The 25566-nt window shown below is 35.9% G+C and overlaps 1 protein-coding gene across 1 annotated transcript in view; it reads right to left on the bottom strand.

The window, feature by feature from the left end:
- Positions 1-632: 632 nt before the first annotated feature.
- UBL3 (ubiquitin like 3) overlaps positions 633-25566 on the bottom strand; it is a 58950-nt gene continuing 34016 nt past the window's right edge. The window contains exons 2-5 of the mRNA XM_009686510.2: positions 11244-11352; positions 7132-7218; positions 2812-2889; positions 633-2384 (exon numbers count right to left, since the gene is read on the bottom strand). Of these exons, the coding sequence (XP_009684805.1) occupies positions 2332-2384; positions 2812-2889; positions 7132-7218; positions 11244-11352 (327 nt within the window). The 3' untranslated portion in view covers positions 633-2331. The remainder of the gene's footprint in view (positions 2385-2811; positions 2890-7131; positions 7219-11243; positions 11353-25566) is intronic.

The following is a 25566-nucleotide window of genomic DNA, read 5'->3' as shown; positions in this document are numbered from 1 at the left end:
ACTATACTGCAGACAAAAAAAAGAAATTTCCCCTTTGAGATTCATTTGTGCAATAAACACGTAATACTGCTTTATCTCAATTCCTAACCCCTAAGAGGTATGCATATAGACTTCACTGTAAGCAAATGAAGATTACAAAAACTTACAGAACGAGCACAGAAGTGTGTGGTACACTAGGCTGTGTGCAATACCTGAGCCACTGCAAGGTAACTGCTTATGCTCGTGTTCTTATCTAACAGAAAAAAATCTGGGCCACTTACTTCCTCTCACAAGACAGGGGACAGGACACTGCGCAAGCTAGCTCACGGGTACCCTCGGGGCATTCCTGCAGCCCCCGCCACAGGAACATGCTTGAGTGTTCACACTCCAGGAATTCACCTACCTTTCATTTGATTATTTTGTACAGTCAACTTAATCCTTTTCAGAAAAGTTTATGGGTTGTCACTGATTTGCTTTTGAACCACTCATGAAATGTGAAAGCACTATGCTAGTGAAAACAAAATTAAAGTGGTAAACAATACCATTAGCTTTTTTTTTTTTTTTTAATAAAATGGAGTCCTTATTAATCTTTTAGATTGAGAAATATTAAATTAGTTACAGAACGAATGATAACCCTTAATACACCACCAAAATGCACTACAATATTCTTTTATTTAGTTTACAGAAGAGTCTATCAGTACAGGTTGCAGAAAGAAAATGTTTAGTGCTATTTACAATTTGTTTTAAAACTCTGCTCTATACAAATTTAATTCTGATCAGTATGAACAATATTTTTGTAAATCTACTGCATATAAAGCATTTCATCAAAGCAGTAACAATGGATAAAATAACCCGATTACATTTGAATGATGCTGATCATTCGAAAAAACGATTACACAGAACATCTGTAAGAGTTGTGGACACTTAAGTACAAGAACACAATGTCAACCTGTGACTCATTTTTTTTAAAGGCTAAAGCTATTTATATGGAATATTGTTCTATTATACTACACGCCAATCTATATTTAACTTCTATAGTTATGTATTTTATAAGATTTTTATTAAATATATTCTACACATATTTGTAATTTCAGCCAGGAAGAATTCCTCCCCAGTGAAAAAATATAAAATCTTTTATATTTTTTTTTTTACAGGTTTAGATGAAACTAGCTCATGCTTTAGTGCTGTGCAAATTTCTTTAGCATATCAACATTTAAATTATTGATATGAAATAAAAGAATGGCATCCTTTTTAATTATGTATGCCTTCAAAAATCAGCTTCTGATTTTAATACAATTGCAAGCACTAATACCAAATGCAGATTACATAAAGAAACAAAACTAGTACTATGGCAGAGGTTTTTCTTTTTGCTTTTTAAATTTTAATTTCTTTTGAAGTCTCTAATGAGTAAGCATGACACTGGACACTAAAGTACAGATGAGAAAATGACTGAAAAACACCAATTGCCAATATTCAAATACATAAAATTGATTAGTAAATGATGTCTTCTAACATTTATGCACAATAATAAAAGCCTATGAACTACAGGAAAATTACCCCTCCCATATTAAGGCTAGGAAACGCACTCTCTGCACTTGTTTGTGCTGTCTGAATAAGCACTCAACTAACGTACTAGATAAGAGTGCACGCAGTAACGAGAAAAGATAGGTTTCATCAGCCCTGTACAGAGTGCTTTTACATTACAGGCACATAGTATTTTGTTTGTTGCAGTTAAAATATATATAGTTAGACTTGGTTTAGTTAGTATTCTGTGCCAGCTCGGCCACCAAGGTTGACTTAGGTAGAATTGACTTAACAGTTTTTCCTTCGATTTGGCCATGAGATTTTGTTTTAATTACAGATATACTATTTTCCAGTGTTGCATTATACATTGTAGGTCATTACTAGGTATCTGAAATATTGTTACAGATCATTGATGAGAAACATACTCTCAACCATATTTAGTGCAAATTGCATCTAGAAAGCTTGACTGGTTAGATCTGTTTGATAGAGATTTTTTTGTTGTAGCAAAACAATTCCTGCTATGGAAAAGAACATATTAACTTCTCTGGAGATCGAATTCATTCAAGAATCAATGTACTGTAAGATTATTCAACAAACAAAAAGCAGGAATTGAAAAAAAACAATGAAAGTGTTCATAGATCTTTCTCTTTTTTTTAAGAAAAAGAAAAAAGACTAATGTGACAGTGTTCATGTAATATTTCAGTTCCATGGATTTACAGACAGGCTCTTCCTACAGGTGTTTGAAGCAAGGTAGGGCCTCTTCTATTCCAGCAGCATGAAAGACAAAGACTATATTACATCACGCTTAGCAGGTAAAGCTAACAGGGTTTACAGGATTACACAGCAATTGCTTTCTCCAGTTTTTTCACGGTTCCTTTGACCTGTGGAACAACAACAAAGTCTTGCTTACAAGCGATTTCTAAAGCAGTTAGTTTGTTCTGTGCATGAATATGCTTGAGTTAAATAGAGTAATTCTTTAATTATTTTTAGGAAAAACTATTATTATTATTACTATTAAATACTTGCATACATACACATGAAAATCAGGAATACTTTTCAACAACCTAAAAATAAAGCTTTTAAAGGTCTGGTACATTCCTACATTCTATAAAATTGCTAAAACGGATACATTATTTCTTAGTTTTCGATAAACAACATGTACAAAAGTATTCAGTTACTTGCTTCACAATAACTACTCATGGACCATATGGACTTTTCCCTACTATGAAACACCCAAAAAGCCCATAGCAGTTCTGAACACTTTCCCATCTTGTTGGGACTTAGAAGTCCCTCTTGCACACAGCCTACCTTGAGAGTTTGGCTCTGGCAATGTCTCTCTAGCCACCAAATGCATCACTGTTGTTTTACCAAAAGGAAGTTTTAATGCTGCAAAAGGAGAAAGGGAGATTTATTAACACATTATAGTTATCACCTTTCTTCAAAGCATCCAGACAAATGAAACTGAAGCTTTAACTGGATTAGCCCCTGTTCAAACTTAACAGTAAAAATTTGAACTGCTTACTTAATAATTATCTACAAAGGCATTTCAGATCAATGTTTTACAGATCGGGATCTTAGGACTTGGTAATAATCAGATAAAACATTACATTCTTAGAAATTATGATTTCCATGTTATGAAGCTTATCCTTCCTCCTTTGAGCAAAAGTAAAATGGAGATTTATGCCAAGACTCAGGTGCTAAGCACTGTCTATTCATAACAATGCAAGAAAGAGACTAATTCAACCACTGAACTGTTACTCCCGAGACAAAAAACACTGAGCCACCACTGCAAAATAGATTCTCCTAAAATATATTTTTGCAAGTATCATGCAGATTTTCTGAAATACATAATGTCTGAACCTTGTGTTTTAATATTAACCTACGATGTCAGCAGCATGTGAAAAATCTCAAATTTAAAACATTTATATCAGATATTTTTCCTTATGTTGCATATCTGAGTTTTATTAGCACAAAATAACAAAATTACATCTTTCAGTAGTTTATTCTGCTTATTGCTGAAACTAAAATAGTCATTTTCATATTCTAATTAAGTATACCAATACAACGCTGTATTTATGGTGTTGTCACTATGGCAAAATATTTAGCAAAATTTCTGGCCTCCTCGAAATAAAAGCATTCATTATTATTCATTTCACTGATACTTATTGCCATTTTCAATATTCTGCACCTAAGCTTCTTCACATAATTTTTAGGAAAAGTTATTTACAGAAGTTTTATATATTACTTTAGATTTGTTCCCCCTCTCCAACTCATTAGACTAAGCATCTTTCTTGACTATTTTTCCTGAGAAATGTATGGTAAAGATGTCTATATAGATTAAAAGAAAAAAAAAACTTATGGAAGAAAAAAACATACTTAACCCTAATATTTCTCCTAAATATACAATTTATTCCGACTTGAGTAAAATTTGTCGTTTTATATTCAATTTACAACTTTCATTTTCACATACAGTGCACGACGGCATTTAAAAGGAGTGCGTTCAATAAACCTGAAGGTAATCGATGAGAAAACGCTTCCTTCTTCATTTCAGTCACTACAGCGCAGATCCAGAATTGGGGGCATGGAGGAAACCTAGTACTTGTAACTAGGCCTGAACATACACAGTCACCAACACTGCTGTTAAATCATTTTAATTGTCTATATATTTGTTTAAAAAAATGCAAGTTATGATTACAACACAGGTGTAGGCATATGGAGGGATAAACAGATACACAAACTTCTTTGAAGTATTTGTACTTTGGGAAAAGCCACCTCTATAGAAAATCAGATCTGAAAGTTCTCAGTCTACTTGAAGCACTGCCCGTGCCTGCAACGAGGAGCTACTGAAAGCTCTAAGTCTGAAAAGGATAAAGTATCCTGAGTACTTGATTCTTTGATATAATTGAGAACTCTACAAAGACTATATTAACAGTCAGTTCAACTCAATGTAAAGGGATTTTCTTCGTTACATAAATTCTTAAGAAGCCATTACAGAAAGATCAAAATACTACAAACTAATCACATTAGGGAGATCTTGCATAATGTCAAGACACTCGAGGAGACTTGATTAGTGAGCTATGGAGATTAATTATTTATGATAATCAAGTAAAAGTAAGATAATATTTCAATTAATTAATTTCAGCTAATAGTTTGCAGAGTTCACACACAAGTTCTTTTTAGCAATTTCCAACTTCTTGCTTTGGAGCATGTGGAAGTCGGAGCACCTTAAACAATGCTCAGCAATCTTTCCCTGCTGTCGTCTTTATTCTTTCTCCCCTTTCTCTCACTTGAACTAAATCTTTATTTAATTCCTTTCCCATCTGTTTAATTCTATTTTTTTTTCCAGATTTTCTATTGTCAGAATTTCCTTCTCACCCTCTTTTTTGGTGTGCATACATGTGGGGGAGGTGCTTTTTTGTTGTTGTTTTCCTCATAAATAAGAAAGCAGAACATTGCCTATTGCCACTGTCTAACTGGAAACAGAGAACTGTCAAATACAGCGTTACATCCCTATTAAATAGTATTTCAAAGGCAAACTGCAGACCAGATGAAATTTCCTGTTGGAAGCTGAACAACAAACTCTGGCTTGCTGACTCCCCAACCCTTCGCACAGACGGGAAGCAACAAAACAGTGGCTCAGGAACCACAGGCAAGAGGGACATGGCATGCTTTACAGAGACGTCAATGCTCCTTACCACTTCCAGTGCTATTAGCTCTAGCGTTCTTGTAGTGACAGACAGACTACTCAGAATATGTACTAAGACAAGGTGGCAAAAGAAATGTTCTCCTTAAAATAGGTTTTTCCGCTCAAAAACAGTTTTTCTTAACAATTTGTCATTTTTTGAGGCTTCTCTAGTTTAGAGGAGTCTCAGATTCGTAAGATTTTACATGGAAATATGACGCTACAACTAGAATACTACAATGTCACTTTTCCCTTTTTTAAAAAATACCTAGTTCACTTAGGACTACCTCAAACGAATACCACAAACTGAAGTAACAGTCTTCTCAGGCTGCTTCATGGGTTCCTGTTCCCCTTTCAGCTGTATAATCTTACACCAGATAAATTCATTAGTACTGAAGTAAACCAATGTTTTAGGGATATTTTTTTAAACAATATAGCAACAAAAAGATCTTTTGAAAAACACTTATATTCATGTAAGCTCCTTAGGGTAAAATCATTATGATTAAATTGCAATGCTTGAATGATTAACAAGGAACTAAAATGCCCTGAACACAAGTATGCGTTCAAAATCCATAGACTTGAGTAAATGCAAGAGTCACGAGCATGCAGCTATTATTTTTCATCATAACTTATTAAACAAATATTCAAAGTTGCCTGTGATTTAGATAGATGTCAGTAAAGGAAGCAAGCACTGGCAGTCAATGGCCACACCTAGAGATGAACAGCAAAGAAAATCTCATTTAGCTATCCCTGTCTGGAAAATCTAAGGTAAGGCACCATTGTCACAGAGAGGATCCAAGACTAACGCGTTTATTTGTCAACCCTACCGCAACTACTACTTGCTGCATCCATTAGTACTATGTAAACATGCAAATTACAGAGTGAATAAAAATTTCAGAGTTCATCCAGCTGATTTTACAATGATCTAGTGTGTATAAACAGTAGCATTAAAAATGGATTTATATGGAGGGTAAATGTATTCTAAAAGTACATCACCAGGCAACATCAGTAATGTTGGAAAGCTAATCAATGGCTGTATCATCCTAGTCACTTCTTAAAGGAAAGACCCCTGTAAACGGTCCAGAAATATTCTTTTTTGGTTTATCTTAGCTTCAAAACCATTTCATTAGTGGTTTCATATTATATTCTCCTCTCTATATTGCACTCAACTACCGAAAACATGAATTTATGCAATCTGCACACAGAGAATAATGTTTACACCAGCACAGAAAGAGAAGTGAGTCTCATTTTGTTTAGGCATTGATACATTTGATGTACATACTAGCAGCTTTTATCTACAAAAAGAAACATGATTAATTGTTACAATTTTGTTTCATATCTCTAGTACAAGGCATCTAAAAAAATGCCATTGCAGGAAAACACGTGCCACAAGGGGGCATAGTTGAATTGCATTTCCTTAGCATATGAAGTGAAGCCATTTACTTTTGTTTTCGCATAACTATGCAATTGTATCCCTGGGAGAGCACTGGACAGCAAGAATGCTTCCCCTCATTCTCATTCATAGGGTGTCTTTCTTCATTGCACTAAGATTTAAAGTATTGCTTAACCAATTATCAAGAACTTTACCTAACATTTTAAAATACCTAGATGTTTAGGCAGCAGCTTGCCCTACAAGCGCAGTGTAAGAAAAACGCAACAAAATATTTAATTTAGAAAGGCAATAAACACAAGCTGTGCTGCTGTTCCTTTATACAAGGAGAGACTTAACTTACCAGGTGATACCCTTCCAAAGCCTAACAACTAACTGTAACAGGAGGGAAACAAGATCAACACAAAGAAACACAATATGCCATTCTATGCAGTAGCAAAACAGTATACAGTAAATCATATTGAGATCTTGAACAGTAAAGTAGTATTTACTGTATTTTGAATAAAGATCCCCTCTGCCTAGATATAATCTGTATAATAAAACTTTTTCTCATTACCTCCTAGTGTGACATTGCCATGAAGAAACCTCCCTTGATAAATTAGCCGCAAGATATTTGGACTGCTGACCTGCTCTTCCTCCCAATCTGAAAAGAAGTGAGAGAATTTTCACTGTTACACAGTAATAAAAATATCTTTTGTTATTTTGCTCATCTTTACCCAGGAAGAAAACTAAGAGGACTCTTTCACATAAAACACTAAAGAGACAGCAGAGCCTGAAGATTCAGAAAGAGAAGCACTCCTAAAATCTGTTCTTAAATGTATCATTTGATGTTGGGCATTAAAACACCTTATTTGATGCTTGCAAGTGTAAGTGTTACTAACTTTTTTCAGATAGCTTATGATACTTAATCCTTATACAAGGCCTACAGAAAATATGTTGTAAATGCCAGTGGCTTCCTGTTTACATTGAGACTTAATATCCACTTGGCTAATGAAGACTCTCAAGCCATACTAGTCATCACCAGGTAATTCAAAATGCGATTCGCAGGGCCGAGAACTGAGTGCTTCTTGTGCAGGGTGCTCAGCAGTGTGGCACAGTGACTAGAGTCAACGGGCTAAATGTCCTGAGGGGGCAGCAAACTGAGCAGCCCCAAACAGTCACTATGGAGAGACTGAACAGAGAATTTGACTCTCTCAGAGGAGAGATTTACTGATATATTTTAAGAAACTTCTCAAAGAACGATTTGTATATGTTTATACATAGCAAACAGTGAACTGGAAAAAGTGAGCATTCATTTTTCTGTAATGCATTTCCCATAATGTTTAAGCTGTAATAAATCATTTATAAGCCAAAAAGATCATTTCCTACTCTTTTACTGTTCCTTGTCACAATGTGAACAATAAATATGCACTTTACTTTCAGAATAAACATCATAAACCTTTAAATATTCAATTTAAATTGGTTCTCCGGGAATACAGTATCTTCTGTTTCTTAGCTGACCAGATATCTGGTACCAGCTGTTCACAAATGTTCTCCTTTCCTGCTTTTGTAGTGTTTATAAACCAAAATGAATATTCAGCAAGGGATCATGGCAGACAACAGAAACCAACCACTTTACTCAGAACATACAATTAACATACAGACAGTGGCAACTGCCATCACAAAAGGAGAAGAACTGAAAAGGAAAGAAGGGGAGGCATTAAAAAAAAAAAAAAACACCACCACTGTGAAAAGTGTATGAAGAGGCAGCTGGTGAGGAAAAGAAAGCAGGAAGGGAGGAGAGGAGCAGTCTCCCACGACCGTCGTGGGTTCAGTCGCAGGCGACGCAGGAGAGCGAGCAGTTCTGCAGGTGTGCAGGACCCCACGTTGGCGGGGCTGGCAGCAAAAGCAAAAGTGCACACAGAAGCTCTACTACTCCTGGATGCTGTAATGTGCCAAGTTTACAACGTTAAGACAACCAAAGCTATTTGAATTTCAAATATTTCCATTCATGGTCTGAGTCAATTGTCTTGCAATTCAAGCAAGTGCCCTTTTTGCAATGCTGTAAAGGGGTGAAGTTAAGCATCAGAATTGTCACAGTCGTTAGGATAAACTATAGAAACTATCTGTTGGAAGACATCGATCTTTTTTTTTTTTTTTTCCCCGCTTTACAGACTCTGAACTCCACTTAGACTTGTAAAGATGAGATGCTCACCCAATTTGCGGTACTAGGATGATTAAAAAAAAAAAAAGCAACCGAAGACTGTATTTTGTAGGTTGACCTACCACCTTGCCTATCCTTTTAATTTTTGCTTCTTGGCTGACAATCTAAAACATTTCTTTTTGATATGACTTCAAATTTTAAGTTTCTCTGATAACCAAATGAGAAAATACTTACCTATTTTTTAGAAGTCTAGCAATGATCATTGTAGGAGAAGAATTTAATAACACTACTTAGAAGAAAACTGGCGGTGAGGAAGGAAAGAGGAAACTTGTCTAAACTGTTCACATGAATATAAACTGGATGTTTTCAACCAGATGTGAGGAAATCCTTAATTAACACATGAGTTAATCAGAAGAGGAGAGGTGTGGCTTAACCCTGCCAACATGTGACACTGCGGATATATTTCATGTTTTTTTTTTCTTTTTCCCCACAAGAGTATGACAAGTCAAAATAATAAAAAAACTGTAAAAACCAATCTCTCCATAGCACTATTTATATTTCAAGGAAATTTTGTCCTCATCAAGATTTCTGGGTCCCATGTTAGAGAAGAGCACCCTTGCTCTGAAAACAGCTTGCTGGCTAACGTCTGTGAAAACCTATTAGCCTATTTGGAAGTAGATTTTTCCTCAATCTTTTAAGTTGACACTATTCTTCTCTCCTTGGCAATTAAATACTCATCAAGAAGATTTGGAGTATTCCCTCAGGAAACTAGATATTTGAACTGAGGCTTCCATGGGCAGTCTTACTTTTCTTTTTCTTCCAAAAAGAGACGTTAAAGTCTGGCTTTCTTTCCCAGAATCCGGAACCTTCAAAGCTCTGCACGGATTGGGAAGATTAGACGCTGTTAGAAATGCGCTCAAATGACAGAACTTTAACTACGTTTCAAATATATGGCAGTGCTCTCATTCTGGTGTCGTTCTGTTAATCTAAATCTTCTCCGTCAAAACTGGTGACTTTACTGTGGTCCTTTACTAGTATAAAGGAGAATCAAACTGAACTCCTGCCGCACGCTGATTTGTAATCATTTTCTGAGGCAATGACCATTCACATTCTTCATCTGTTTTCCTATAGTAGCATGAAATCACCTGTTGTTATTATTATGATATACCTTTTCCTTCACTGTTCACTATCAGTTAATATATTACTTCACACATCTAAAATAATGAGTTTGATGAAGTGTTCCTAATTAGACGTCCTAATACAAAACGAAAGTATAAAATAACATTTATTTCTGACATGCATATGAACAGGTACAATATAGCTTCGGATTGCAAGACTGTATGCTCAGGAATACCCTTGAATAAAATAAAAACAGTTCTGCCACTATTAATTCAGATAAATGTATACAAAGAACATTGACTGGATCATGACAACTGTCTTCTGCTCACGCTAAAATATGTACAGATGCTACACTAACCAGATTTCTTAGTGGAAAACTGTTGCACATCTGTAACTCATACTTAAGAGGACTACAAATTGTCTCCTTTCATTACATGTTTTATTAAATATATAATGCTACATCAGAACAAAACAAACAAAAAACCAGTTTAAGGCCTAAAACACAGACTAGCAACACTTAACTTTTTGGTATGGATTACCATCCATTCTACTACTTTGTCAAAGGCATCACAGAAACAGATATTACAATGTTTTAGTTTGTGTAAACAGTAGACTTTTTTTAAACATCAAAACAGTAAACCAAATGAAGTCCTGTAGCAGGGGAAGCTAAAAGGATTTTTTTTTTCATCATATATAATGTTATCTCTCTATTTTGGCTATTTTTCCATGAAATCATAGTCAGGAAGAAGAGCAGCACTTTTTTTTTGTGGAACTATTCACATATGTGCATAAACATCAAAGTTTTGAATTCCATTTTCCAAAGTTAATATTCCTGCATAACAACAGATATATTCCTCTAAACATCCTCACTTTCCTTCTGTCTTTCATCACCTCTTAAACAGGTTCTTTTATCTTTGATTTTTTCCTGGAAATTTATCATTATTACAGATCCTTCCTAAAATAAGGTAATAAGTAAGAAGTACTTGAAGCTCAATTGCACTATTGCATTCCTGTGACATGTCATATTTTTCATTGCCTGCCCTCACATAACAGTCTTGATAACTCCCACAGTTCAAGTCCTCCTCACATTTACTACTAGATCCTCTACTAAAATTGATCAAGAAAAGGGAGAGAAGATTGAGGGAAAGAAATAACTTCAGTGTGGAGAAGAAAATTTTAGAAATGAAGTGGGAAATAGTCAAAGCATCCAAAATTCTGCACAACCAGAGAAACTGAGAAGGTAAGAAGAAAATTATATTTCTACATAAATCTATGCCCACATACACAATACATGTATTTAATTTGAATGTTAAGAACAGAGATAAGTTTATGGGCACTTCAGGTTGAAAACACAGGGAAGTTTCTAACTAGCCATTTAAGATGCTGAAAGGCACACAACTACTCACCCATCGGCCAGTTATCATACACGTGTTTTGCAATATCTGCAGCAGAGTCATTTGGTGAAAACAAGAACTCTTTTGTCTTCCCGCTTACCAAGATGAGGCGCAAATTTATCTGTAAAGAAAATGCAATATTAGGAAAGCATACACAGAAGACTTAAGATAGCACTAGCAGCATATCTTCTTGAATGAAGAGGAAAAACAAATATGAGCTTGAGAATTTATCTTAACACACATAACTAAAAAACATGCAAATCTGTATCTAAATATTCTGAGTATCACTAAAAGCACTACCACCCTCCCTCCAGTATGGTATTTATCAGCCCTGATCTCACCCACTATCTACTACAAAATCCCCTGGAACCAAACAGCACCCTGCCTAGGTGCTACCTAACACAGATTTCCGAATCCCTCTGCCTATCTTCCTAACCCAAAGCTTTGTTGCAACATTGTCCTTTTGCTACAAGGAAACCAGCTGAGATTCCTATACAATTAAGTAACATAATCACAGTTTTTTTGGTTTTTGGTTTTTTAAATCCTTGATTTCCTTTATCTAACTAGCAGCACCTTCAGCTATAATCTTCTTCCCTTCTATTTGGAAGTTACTGAATGTAATCCTTTTCCTATATAGCACTAAAATACTCTGTATAAAGAGCTCATTATGACATTATGATGCAAAAAGGGATTAAATTTTGGCTCTTCAAGCAATTACTACTGAGGTCATAAGAGCTATTTGGATAGCTAGCACTTAAGAATTCCCATGAACATTCAGGGTCTAACTACTGTTGTGTTTTGGCCTACAAGTTTAAATGCCATCAACTTTTGTTCCCTAACAGCTTGGGCACTTTTTCAGACCAGACTCTGAAATTGTACCTCTCATTTTAAGTTAAGTTGAAAGAAAGTTCATTCTCGATGGTATTCGGGAAATAAGTTTTTTCTAGATCAAATACAAAAGGAAAAATTTGACAGTGATGCCCACGTTCAAGAGTTCTGCAAGGACAAAAATCTCAACGCTTTATGTTCACTGAACCTACAGTCCTACCTCATTTATTCATCCTCTGTTTAATTCAGAAGCTCTCCAGACAGGTCATCTGTTCCCTCCTAAATACTTTGGCTTGGATTCATCCCACCTATCTTTAAGCACCTAATGGAGGCATCCAAATTAGTATCTCCATCACCCTGCACACTCTGTCAATGTCAATGGAGAGAATGACTCCTCCAAAAAGCCATTTGGTCTCTATTTCAAAACGTAGCAAGGGCAAAAAAAGAGTCATATTTAAAAGGGCAGCTTCCCCTCCCTGCCGTCCATTAATTCCTGTCAGAAAGTAAAAGTTCTGCCATTAACACAGGAAGGAAACTAAATGGTAGCTGTTTTTCATGAAGGTCCACAGCCAGTTTCACTCAGCATCACTGTCTGTATGCAAAAAAAACAAACAACAACAACAACAACAAAACACACAAACACCTTAAAGGACAGAAGCTGCAGGAATGCTGTTTAATCAAAGACGACTATTCAACAAATTCAGAACAAACCTGGTTAAAAGCATGAAGGCTGCACTTTCTTTGATATTTCTAGAATGATTAGGAAAGGAACTCCTTTCAAATCTTACCAAGATTTAGCACAAAAAGCAGATTAAGTTCCACTCTTCCTGTTTATTCCAGAAATCGGACTGCTCTGATGAATGAGAACTTCAAATTTGAAGCCTAAATTTAGCAATGGCCAGGCTATGTCCACTTGTTGTTTTGCTTATATTGTCTTTCAGTTTAAATAGTTTTTTTCCCCTTAGCTGCCTCCACCAGCGTATTTATAGAGAACATTCACATATACAGTTTCCTTAGTGGGACTACCCAAGACAAGCTCTTCAAGCTTTCTCCATTGAAAAGCATTTTTCCATTCATCCTAGCAGCTTGTTGCTGCATGTTTCAGTTTCAAATATTTTCTTCCCTCAAAACAGACGACCATTTCTTAAGTATACTAGATGATGTCTCACCAGATGCTTTTATAATGCCACCAGTAATTTCCTTTCTCTACTGAAAATACCCTCTTTGATTGCATCCCAAAACTACATACACCTTTTTCACAGCTGCACCGTCCCATTAACTCCGTTACTTTGCACCCTTCTCTACTTCCATCGTTTCTAGTTTTTGCGCCTCCAAGCTTATAGCCGGCATTTTGGCTATAACACCCTAAGGTATAAGGCTCTGAATTTGATCCTACTTGTATTACTCCACTCCTTCGAGTGAAAGAAAGAAGGAGCCTAGGTAGAATGAGACTGGCAAAACCTTACTCTGCACCTCAGAAATGTTTGTTAGAGATCTCCCCCGAGTCTGGGCCTAAGTCCTAAGAAATCACACCCAAACATTTCTGTATAACATTCCCTTCTCTCTATGCTAAGAGCATTTTTCCATCTTCATACGATCAATAAATTTTAACAGCACAATCGCTGTATATGTACCTTTGTCATTAAATGCATCAGATGAAAAAAGATTGATGTGAAAATTGATCCATAAGTGACTCGAATAATGAGCTCTCTCTGATCTAGTTTCCCTCTCTCAATCTGTTGCTATCCCTTCTGTTAGGTCTTTATATACTCACAATTTCTCTATTAAATCCTAGTTTCTCCTGTTTAACCAACAGTTTACAATATGGCACCAGATCAAATGCTAGTTTCATTTTCAGATGAAACTATAAAAACTCCTACTTAGAAAATTCGCTCTTTTTATCAAGAGCCTGTTTGCCATGATCTGGCTTTCATAAATGTGATACGTTGCATTCCATTCCATTTTCTCTATACCTCATTATCTTTAATTATCCTTTAAGCCTAAACGCATCTCATTGCAACACCAACATACTGCCAAAAAATGAGGCAGTTTAGACTGCATCACCAACTGTAGTATTGGACTTGGGAAAAGGCTGCCTGTTTAAAAATAAAGAAACATGCAGATCCCAAATACTCAGCAGCAATGTCTGCAGCATGCTTTAGAGCATAGAACGAGGAGTCTTTTTCACCAGTAGTCTTCCTGCTATCTCTTTCCTCTATCTCAACAAACTCCTGATCCCCCATAGCTTGTTCCCTCTACCCAAGGAGTCCCCCAACTCTGATATGAAGGTTATCTAAGCACTTATTTTAAATTATTCGTGTGTAGTTTATTTGTGGTGGGGATTACATATTTTGAAGAATAAAACACTTCCCTATTCAATAAACTTTTATGTCATCAAAATATCAGCTCTCTAGAAATGTCTGATTTGGATCCTACGAACGATGATTCAAAACAAAAAAAAAAAAGGCACACTAAAGTGAAAGGAATAGGGAAAGAAGAAAACCACAGACAAACAACTGAAAGTAATTTGGCTTCCTGAAAAATTTGATTAAGTCATACTTCTGCAGCTAATACACAATTTACAAATCAATATAAGCAATAGGAAAAAAAAGTGAAAAAAATTAGTTCCTTCTTCCCCTCCTCAATATAGATAACTCAGTAGTGCTGAGTTTTATTGTTACAGAGTGTTTCTCATATTTTTACTGTCAAATATGAAAGATACCTCAAGACAAACTAGTAATTTGACACACTATACCAAAAAGTATGTGTAAAATGTGGAGATTTTTTTTTGAAATGAAAAAGAATATCATTAAATATTAGCAGCAACCCAAAATAAATCCTTAAATCAGTCAAGCAGATGTTACATCAAGTACAAGGAAACAGCTGCTCTAATGAGAGGTTAAAATATTTTCTTATTTATAGTACAGCATACCACTGACACATTTAGTTTGCATGTTTGTCTGTTTTTTATATACATGCACACACGCACATATTCCAGTTTTCGCTTGAAGGAATCTCACCCTTCAGTTGCACATCACATTATCTCAAGGGGTTTGAAGCAAAGAATCCCAAAACTTGCCTTTAAATTTAGAGTCTAATCTTAAAGTTCCCCTCAAGAGTATTAGAAATGTAGCTTGCAATCGCTATATTTCTTATTCCGTAAACCTGAGTGATTAAGAATGCCATTTCAAAGAAACTGTAGGAGACCCAGAACAAACCCTTTTGGCAAAATACCACTGATGAAAGTTAACATGTAAGAGGAAAAGAGGCAGAATGGGAGGATATGTGTACGTACATGTGCTTTATGTGTCCGTACATGTGCTTATTGGAGGAAAGAATAGAAAAAATAATCTTGTTTTATGATGTCTTAGCTATTCTGTACTGTATTTCATATCTTAAAAGGTTGCAATAAAATTGTGTCTCTATCCCTTGTAGACCATATGCTTAAAGCTCTTCCGTCTACAGTTGCTGAAGAAGTCTTGGTCCTGCTATACTTTTTGCGATTCACATCACTGTGACAAGTTTGCCCTTCCACAGGGTACAAAACAATGACTGTCCTGATTTTTTTGAGGGGGGAGAGTGGAGAGGCTACCAAAGGGAATTCCAGGCTTTTGCTACAGCAAACAGACTAAGGATCATACACTCGCATTTCTGCATTGTAGCACAACCTGGAATGTTACTGATGAAAGCATCAGAAGCAGAATTAAATACAATTTGTGGACTATATCCATTCTGCATAGTTATATAATAGCATATTCTGTTTGTGATCTCAAGCATGAAAAACTCACCCTCGCTCCCCCTCTACACTACAACCGACACCAACTTCATAATTACAGCTCCTGTGACCATCACATCAGTCATACCCCATACATAATAAAGAATCATAGTTCAGATTATATACTGTGAACTAAAAAAAAAAAAAAACCACACACACATAAAAGACTGTAGTAACATTTGCCTTGTGACTGCAACTTTTGGAACAAAAAGCTGGGTCATGTATATCTTGTATAAACTAACTTGAGACAATAAATTGTGCATTTAATTCCATTATTTCTTTATATCATAGATCCTTGCTAATCTTTTCCATCAACTCTAGGATGCTACTGAGTTGCCAGACTACCTTTTTCTGCCTTCATGAGAACAGGTACAATAGCTGCCATCCTTCACTATCATGGTCTCACCCACTTATGATTGAAGTTCTTCTAATGTCATATATTCCAGGTTTCTGATAATAGAAATCACCCAATTTGTTGGACGATTTTCTGTTCCTTCCCAATATCCTTCTTGAGATGGTTATTCATGTCGACTGCAAAGTCTCTTCCTGCATCCTCTTCCCTCATTTACCATGCAGATATTTTATAGTTTTAATGTCTCTGACCTGAAGAAACACTAAGCTTCCTCCTTTGTCAAACCCTCAGATTCTTCAGATATGCTCCTTATACTAACTCAATATACTTCACTTAATCGGCATTTGCCTCCTTTGAAATCCAAAGCCTTTATGTACACACCTTTATTTAGTCTTCCATTTATCACTGGTTCTATGATCAGTTATGATCATAGGTCACTTATCTAATGTCATTTTCCCCAAGCAGCTTTCCTAAGATTTCCAGAACTTACTGGGAATTTACCAAAGATGCATCTAGAACAGTAATGCTCCTTCTTGGCTAAGGAACTATCTGGTGAAGGGAATGGGATACAGATCCATAAGGTGAAGAGAAAGTGAGGCAGCAAGAAGGAGTATAAATTCGTAGCCCAATGACACAAGCATTCTCAAGAAAGGGAGGAGAGCCTTCCTCTCTCTGCTTTAAGGATCACTGGATAAAATAAACTTGGCAATCACATTCCTAGACACCTATTTTCACCAGATACTTTCCAGGGAATACAGGCAACTATTAATTCCGTTTCCTCAACCGAACACCAAAAATTCAGATGTGACAACACTCAGAATCCCTTCTCCTAGCTTCAGATGCACAAAGGGGCTTTGCTCTACCCTTGCAATTACTTTGCACTCATAACAAATTTTCTTCATATCAGAAAAGAAAAAAAAGACTGACACAGAACATATTAACATAAGCTGTTACTGTGATAGAACAAAACTTTCATTGCCAACTGGCTGACAGACCTGCATAACTCATTCAGAGCTGTAGCACTTGTGGCAGTAGCAGAGTCAAATATGAGGCCATAAAAATATTATAGCAGGCCACGTTATCGTATTCGTGATTAATGTGAACGTCACAACCACTTACATGACATAATCATCTTTAGATCGTTATACAGAGAAACAAATCAACCTTTACGGACAACTGCTTCCTTGAAATAAGGAATAGCTAAGGCAACTTTGCACGGACAAGAATTAACGCAAGCTAGCAAATTTCAGAGAGAAAAGTAAGGCAGGAAAGAGAAAATCAAAAATGAAACATTATCAAATCTTACTTAGGGGAGGAAAAGGCAAAATCCTATAATCATTTAACTCCAGAGTGATGATAGAGTTAGCTGTTGCTATGGAAACCAGGACATTCTTGAACTTAAAATCACAGTGCTTGGTCACACTTCATCCATTCCCTCCCTTCATAACGCAGGAACAATGGCAATGGATTATTCAATAGCCTACCAGTTCCAGGATTGTCTTTTAAACTGAATTACCTAGGAAACATTGTTCCTCAAATTAAATTAATATGTATACTATTATAAATAACCAACAATAGAATATAAAGCCTTCCAGTCGATAATAAATCTCATTTACCACCTTGACTATAAGCATTCTCAGGGCAGGTATGGTTTTGTTTTTGGTTTTGGGGGGAAACTTCAGAAAGTTTCAGGAAAGCAAAGAACAAACAATTCCCAGATATTAGTATCAGCCAGCTGCAAGTCCTCTTTCCTCAACTTTGTATGAATATTTTTTTCAAGCCTTTTCTGAATACTGCTTTGCAAAAGTATTTTTCATTTTCAAACTTTTATACTGAATATTGATAAAGGCCAATGAGGTGATATGCAAGTCTCCTGATGTCAGAAGTCTCTCACATAATCACTAATATATACACACCAGAATACACACTTCTGTTTATTTTACACATATATAGTGCTATGATAGAATTGTCTTAGTCTCATCATAATATTAACGTGTAAATTAAAAGATAAAGATAACTACATTTTGGAATTGGGCTATATCACAAACAGGTAGGAAAAAAACAGGCATGTAGAGTTAACTACATGGCATTCAAGCTTTCTATTTTCTAAGTTCATGCTGTCAACATGGTGTTAAGAGTGCGTGTATTTTCACCTTTAAATAATATGACTAAAACACAAAATAGAGAAACTGATACACTCAGAATAACATGAAATTTTAGTAGAGATCACTTTAGCTATCAGCATACCACAATGAATCAGTAAAAAGTCATTTTAGAACACAAGATCAGAAATAAAAGTAAAATTGCATCAAATTACAATGCATATGTGAAAAGCTTGTCCTTTGGGGCTAAACAGGTTAGCTCTGACAAGCAATTTCACAACTGCATGGTTGGATAAACTCCAGTGTTGTAGGACTTCTGGAGTAGGAGCTGGAACAACCCCATTCCCAAAGGACAGATCACGGGGACCCCGACTTGCAGCATGCGGATTCAGTGGCGAAGAGGCAACGAATGCAGGCTTTTCTCCACCTTCTTCAGAAGACACACACAATAATGGCAGAAAAATGCATTTCGGGTTTTCTTTCTGAAGTAAGAAAGAGTGAGTAGGAGAGAGAAGAGGGCGTCTGTTTCTATTTTTTCAAACTCCATCTCCCTAAAAATATCTTCTAGTGACACACATCCCAGCATTTGACTTCAGACTTTAAAAGTGAAATCAGCATGTATCATCTGCGGCACCATCCCGCCGTCTCTTCTCAATAGCTGCCACCAGCTTAGCCCATTACCTTGTTTTCACCTCCCCATGTCAGCTAGTATCTGAAGCTTAGAGGTTCACTATGCAAATGTGAATAATGACAATGCTAGACACTCTTACTTAAATTTGGATTTAATTCTGATATAACTCAACATTCGATCTAATTTTTATATAGGGCATTTACATACTAGTTTTAAATTATTATTTAAGATAGTTCATTCTCACCTTTAAAAGGAAAAATACAAGAATGTCAGGTTTCTGAATGCTTATTTTGTGAAATGCCAAGCATCTCAGATTTGAAAATGAATATTACTACTGCTGCTAACAACATAAGAGATACAATTCCAAGGAACTGGTTCCTCAGAAAGCTGCTCTTTCAAGTCCATGGGGGCAGACTGATACCTTTCACCCTGTCTTATTCCTCAATGATTTTTTTTCCTGTCTTTAACCAACTTTGTGTCAACTTTGTGGCAATTTTATTTAACTAGCTTTTCTAAAATTTTCAGATGCAGCTGTTCTACGGTTACAAAGAATAAAGAAAAACAACTGCTGGGCCAGGGACAGTACTCTGTGCACTATGAGAAAACAGAGGCAGAAATACGAGTTTCCTGATGCAAGATGGAAACGTGGAGAAACACGTACAACAGAACTTGGACATATCAGAATGTTATAACCAGAATAGGTCAGTGAGACTATAGACAAAGCTGAAGGCAATCCTTCAGTTATAGCCTAGATGAAAACAAATGTCAGCTTCAATTTGACCACAAATGATGTTTAGCAGGAAAAAAAAGCAAACTTAAAAAAAAAGATTAAGAAACTGGACATATCACGGGAGTTACCATTAACTAAAAGCAGTCAAAACAATGGTAATTGCAAGTGGCATGTGGTCATGGATATAATTTAATTCCATATGCTAATATTCAGGAAAGGAAGTGAAGCTCGACCCATCCAACAACATTACTTCTGCGAGGAAAGCTCATTCATCTGAATTCAATATCAGAAAGGAAGAAAGAGTCACAAAAATAATAACCAAAGGAGGTAGATAGGACAGTTTGTAGGTAAAAGGGAGCCTTCCGACTTCCTACAACACCCCACTGATTTTCGTGCAAGATACTGGACTAAGCACAGCCATGTACTTTACAGTGAAGCCTTGTAGAGATCAAGAGATTCTAAAGTCATTGGTTTTGTAGAATTTTTTTTTTTCTAGATAGGCTTTAAAAAAAAAAGCGATTCTTCATTTTAAGTAATTTAGACATAATAAGTGTATATTGTGCTCCTTGCATTCTCCAGTTTCTCATTACTGCAGAAGTCCTGTACCCTGCTCTTCCCCCTGTTCCCACTTCCCACCAGGTACTGTGTGAGAGAGAGCAACAGCAATTAAGAATCACTTCAAAGTTAGCATGTATATTCACTTTTCAATTCTCACCAAAAAGAAGTAATAACTAATAAATTTAAAAATTTCCTTGGAAAAACTTCCAGTTAAGAAAAAGAAAATAGGAATTTATTGAAAAGGAAAATAAATTACTTTCTTGGAAATGAGGGGTCCACCCCTTAGTTCTTCATGAGAGCAGAAAGACTCCTGTCGTGATAGTTTTCCTCAAAAACAAATCAATCTCCATGTAAAGCCAATTTTTGTCACTGTCTGGGCCCAAAAAAGGGGGCAGTGACAAACAAGTACAAAAACAGTGTGATTTAGAGCAGAAAAGAAATGATGGGAGAGTGATGGGATGAGGGAACCAACCTTCTGAATTCACTTCTGATTTCTACTCTATTTTCTCTTGCAATACCTGTTGCATTGAATATTTTAAATGAAGTTTACTGACGATACACAAAAATGCTTACACTGTGAATAAAGATAGGGATTATTAACGGATATGAATCATATCTGTCATTTAATTCAGACACAGCTTGAAAAATTCTAGGAAAAAATACTGTTATTCCCTAACAAAGGGAAATAAAGAGTGACTTCTTTCCCTTAAAGTCCAATCAAAGACTGCTCCCCCATCTAAGCTCTAGCCTATTAAACATAACACTATACGAATAAAAACTTCTCCAAGATTTTCAGAAGCAGCATCCCAATAGAAACACCAGCACCTGGAGGTAAGTTTGTAACTTCCCACCCTCAGGTCATTTCAGGACAACACTATCAGGTCCTTCACCTTCTCTCTGTCTCTTGGTCGGTATTCAGCTGTTAAATTTTTCAAGCCTTGAGAGCAAGTATCAAAAACAAAATGGAAAAAAGTCTCCAACATTTTTAAAAACACGAAAAAAGCAAAGAGTTGCACCTTGCAGTAGAGATACATTTCAGTTCACTCAGGTGGAAATACCATAGAATTAATTTTTTATTATCAGCTACTGATTCCTAGTTTCTCTGGGCTTAAAGTGTATCATGGCAGTCAGCCAAAATGTTGCCATTCCAAAGCACTATCTAAATCACTGAGCTGTGATAATTAAAGGTAAGAGACAAGACATTAGGTATTTTTATCTCTGATGCAAAAGACAGTTTAAATTTTAATCAAAATGGGTGTTTTAATGACCATAGACCTTACCTACTCTAGTGAAAGTAAGCAACTCAGAGATGAATGAGAACACAACCCCTTCTAATTGTTTTCTTCCTAAAATAGCCCAGAGTAAACACTGAATCATGTGATAAGAGATCAAGGACTGTGATGCTGATGTCAGTTTATTCAGTACAAAACTCCTCAAGATCAAACAGCTTGACCTTGACCTATGCCTATACTTCTCAGAACAGGATAATGAGCACTCCTTACCATCAAGATATTTTCTTCCTTAATGAGTTACCCTTAACGTTCAACACAAATATAAAACATTTATTTTATAAAGCCTATGTATTTTTGCTCTGTTTAAACATCATGGTGTAAATTCATCCCCAAGCTAATTCTGCTGAAGTTAACTGACTGAAGTTAATGAAATGATATCCCACGTAAGGTTTAATCGATTCAGTTATGTATTGGGTGCCACATTCATTGCTGAACGCTAAAAAGCACAGCTTATCCAACTTTCTGTTACTGCGTGCTAGTCAGGTGCCTGTGCCTCCCCATCAGCTGGCTATCTAATAATAATTCTCATCTTATTTCCATCATGAAGAGCACTAGTTACTCCAGTCTATCTATTAATGACTGAAACAGTTAAAGTTTCCCTTTCATGTTGAGCTCTCTTCCTGTATTGTTACATTACTGCTCAACGACTTTGGTAGCTCTAGTTCCTGATGCAATGTCCCTGTGTGTCTACCATACCATTTTGTGAAGTACTTGCCACCATAGCTGTCAAGTACTTCCAAAGTGAACGGGATCTGCCCGGCAAGGTGCCATGAAGTCATGACACATTCTGCTTCAGCCTTTTCCATCTGGAAAACAGATTTTCCTCATAGAAATTTAGATTTTTGTGAGAGGAAAAGAATTAATAAGAAAGGCTTTTTTAGAGAGGATATGTTTAATATTTTTCCCCTCCTTCCTGTATGCCCAGAGTCTACACAAAAAGTATTATATAACATTATACAAAAATGCTTCATTCCAGCCTTGCAGAAAAATCTGCGTAAATGTGTATGTGTATACTAAACACTAAAATTAAGACTTGAATTCATATTCAGGCATCTTCTAAGCAAGACCACTGTCTTGGTCTAGGATCTCCCTAAACCCTTAGCAGAAGGCAAGGACAGCAATGCTTTCTTGTAGGCATTGCAGTCTTTTAATTGGCAGTGATTACAGGCAACACTAGTCAGCGTTCTTAGTTCTTACTGCATCAATAATTACATTATAACAAGCCATCTGCTCTGTGTCAAAGTAGTGAGCAAGGTTGGCTTCTGAGAATCTGGGGCAACATGTGTTCTAACCTGTGCCTTCATTATGTTCTGCAAAATGCTGTGTACGGACAACTATGGAGGTATGCCACTGAAAGCTCCCCAAAGTATCTATGCTCTTTACCTTAAAAAAAAAAAAAATATATATATATATAGTATTACTTCACTGAACTAACTGGATTGAACTTAAAAACGTAGGCAACACAAGAATAACTCATTTATCAGACTTTTTTCCTCATACTTAGTGACTTATGTCAGAATAAAATAATTTGAGACTTTAGCCATACTCCAAACCCCAATCCTTGCATTTTTCAGCACATACAGTAGATACAGACATAGCACAAACATACTACCACCACATAAGGACTAGTTGCAAAACATACATCCTTTCGGTTGTTGCAAGATATCTGGTGCTGACCTAAGCTAGAAGAACGTTTTCTGACCTTTTGCCATAACAGGTCACTCGACCTCCACACGCTCAAGTTTTCCGAGAAACAGAGATGACCTCTTTTCCCTTTTTATTTCTCATGTCCTGAGATTTTTAGCTGTTTAGGATGGTCTCTTGTTTTGCTTTCTGTAAAATACTCCTAAATTACAGCTCATTTTCAAAATAGATGTTTTTGAAACAAAGAGATTCTTGTTAATACTTCCATAAATATTACAATGTTTTTCAAATATTACAATTACAATATTTCAATGTTTTACGATCTTTTTCAAAGATCCTCTCACCCCTATTTTACTAAGGCAAAAGGCACAACAGTCTAGAGAGACAGTATCAATGACTGACCACATTATGAAAACAAATCTTGCTGGTACCACTAATTATAACTAAGTATAGTTAATGGAGAATTATTTCCCAGAGAAGTTACTAGACTTTTGTAATTCTCCAAATTGAAGCATTGCTTTAATGTTACAAGAAAGAGCAAACACTCCCTTCCAAAAACACAACAAAAAAGGTCCTCTTTCTAATTGGGACTGAAAATGTCCAATTCAAGAGCTGTGGATGGATATATATTTCAGCTACAATGAGCAATCTTTAACAAAAAGAATTAAGAAAATATTGAGAAAACTTCCATACTTTTTATTAAGGAAAAGAAGGATGTAATATCTTTTCAACTGCTGTCATGGCATTATAAACGCTGCTTCAACCGTACTTTTGGAGAAAAGAGTATGAAAACAGAATTTAGCCAACTCTCTGCTAGGAGACACAGCACCCTTTAGGAAGAATCTTTCAGAAAAAAGTATGTATGTATGTATGTATGTATTACTGACCAAGTGACAATTCTCTGTACACAACCTGATGTTAACAGTAACACAGTTCAAACTTATTCTAATTATCAGCCAACCAATTTTCTAGCTATTTACTAAGTCACAATTACAGCACAGTAGCAGCATTGTAGATGCACTATTTCTTACAAAGATTCAAGCGTATACTCACAAGACAGTATAGCAAATACAAGAGACAGCTGCTGCATATGAAGAGAATGAAAGTCCACATAGTTAAAACTATTCCATTCTTTCCAATACATTTGGGAGACAAATCATTATACAAAGCTGAAAGGAGGATCTGGCATTTAAAAAGAAAAGTGCATTTGTTATACAAAATAGCTATCAAGAAAACTATTGTCTTAAGCTACCCATGGCTTGGGCGACTATTCAGCTGAAAAGTCAATTTGCATCAACCTGCGACTAGTGATACTGTCACTTCGTGGTGCCAGGGACAACTACAGCATCATCTGCTTTCCGTAACAACATTCTCACTCATAAATTAGTTTTCCAAGAACACTAATGAATTCTCATGTGCATATAACTGTATTTCATTGATTAACTCAACGGGCAAGGCTGTTTACTTAAAACAAACAGCCTATCAAATTCTACAAAGTAAGTGTTAAGTGAACACTATGCAGTGCTTATATGACAAATCAAGGATCTGAGGAGGTGGATGAATGTACCTTGTGCCAGATACTGTTTAGAAGCTAAATATAACCATGATACAAGAAAGTTAAATGTCACTGTCTTTGAAATAACTTCCTAAACTTGCCAGGTGTCAGCTAACTGACAAGCAAGTACCACTGGGGACAGTTCAGCTCTGACCTAGTATAAATAACTGCAAATGACATTTAAAATTAATTATTTTCAAACTTAAGATTTTAATAAAAAGTTTGAAACTGCTACAAAGCAACTAAACAAGGCAGCCCAGAAAAGAAAGATGAAGGAAACTGGAAAAAGTGGAACAAGATGACAGGCTTAAAAAAAAAAAAAAAAAAAAGACATACACACACACACACACACACACACACACACACACTGAAAACTGTCTCTCTGGAAAAGGAGAGCACAACTCTGGCCTGCAAAGAACAGAGTCCAAGAATAACGGTGGCAAGGAAAACCCAACAGCAGCAAAAGGAAGACACTCAAGTACAATGGTGATGAACACGGCAAAACACAAGACTGATGACAGGCACCTACGATCTTTGTGAAGTTTAATCAAATGAAGCCTAAGAAGCTCTAATTTGCAATAGTAACTGACCACACAAATATTTATGACCAAGATATTAAAAATAAATAAAGTCATTGTACTAATTGAGTCGCTCTCTCAATTTGCAAACCTTCCACAGAAAGGTCAAATTTACATATATATATATATAAAAATAAAACAGTTACAGCCTAAATAAAAGCTTGCCCAAACTACCTCTGACTACTTCTCAGTAGTAGTTCTCCCTTTTCTCAGGGTAGCTGTCCCTTTTCAAAACCCATGGTTTTGGATCTTTCCAATATATGTCTCAAAGGCAGGATAAAAAAAGTTTA

The sequence above is a fragment of the Struthio camelus genome, chromosome 1 (assembly GCF_040807025.1).
Source record: "Struthio camelus isolate bStrCam1 chromosome 1, bStrCam1.hap1, whole genome shotgun sequence".
Classification (NCBI taxonomy): Eukaryota; Metazoa; Chordata; class Aves; order Struthioniformes; family Struthionidae; genus Struthio; species Struthio camelus.
Note: the sequence above shows the minus strand (reverse complement) of the source record. Positions and strands in the feature narration are given on the sequence as shown.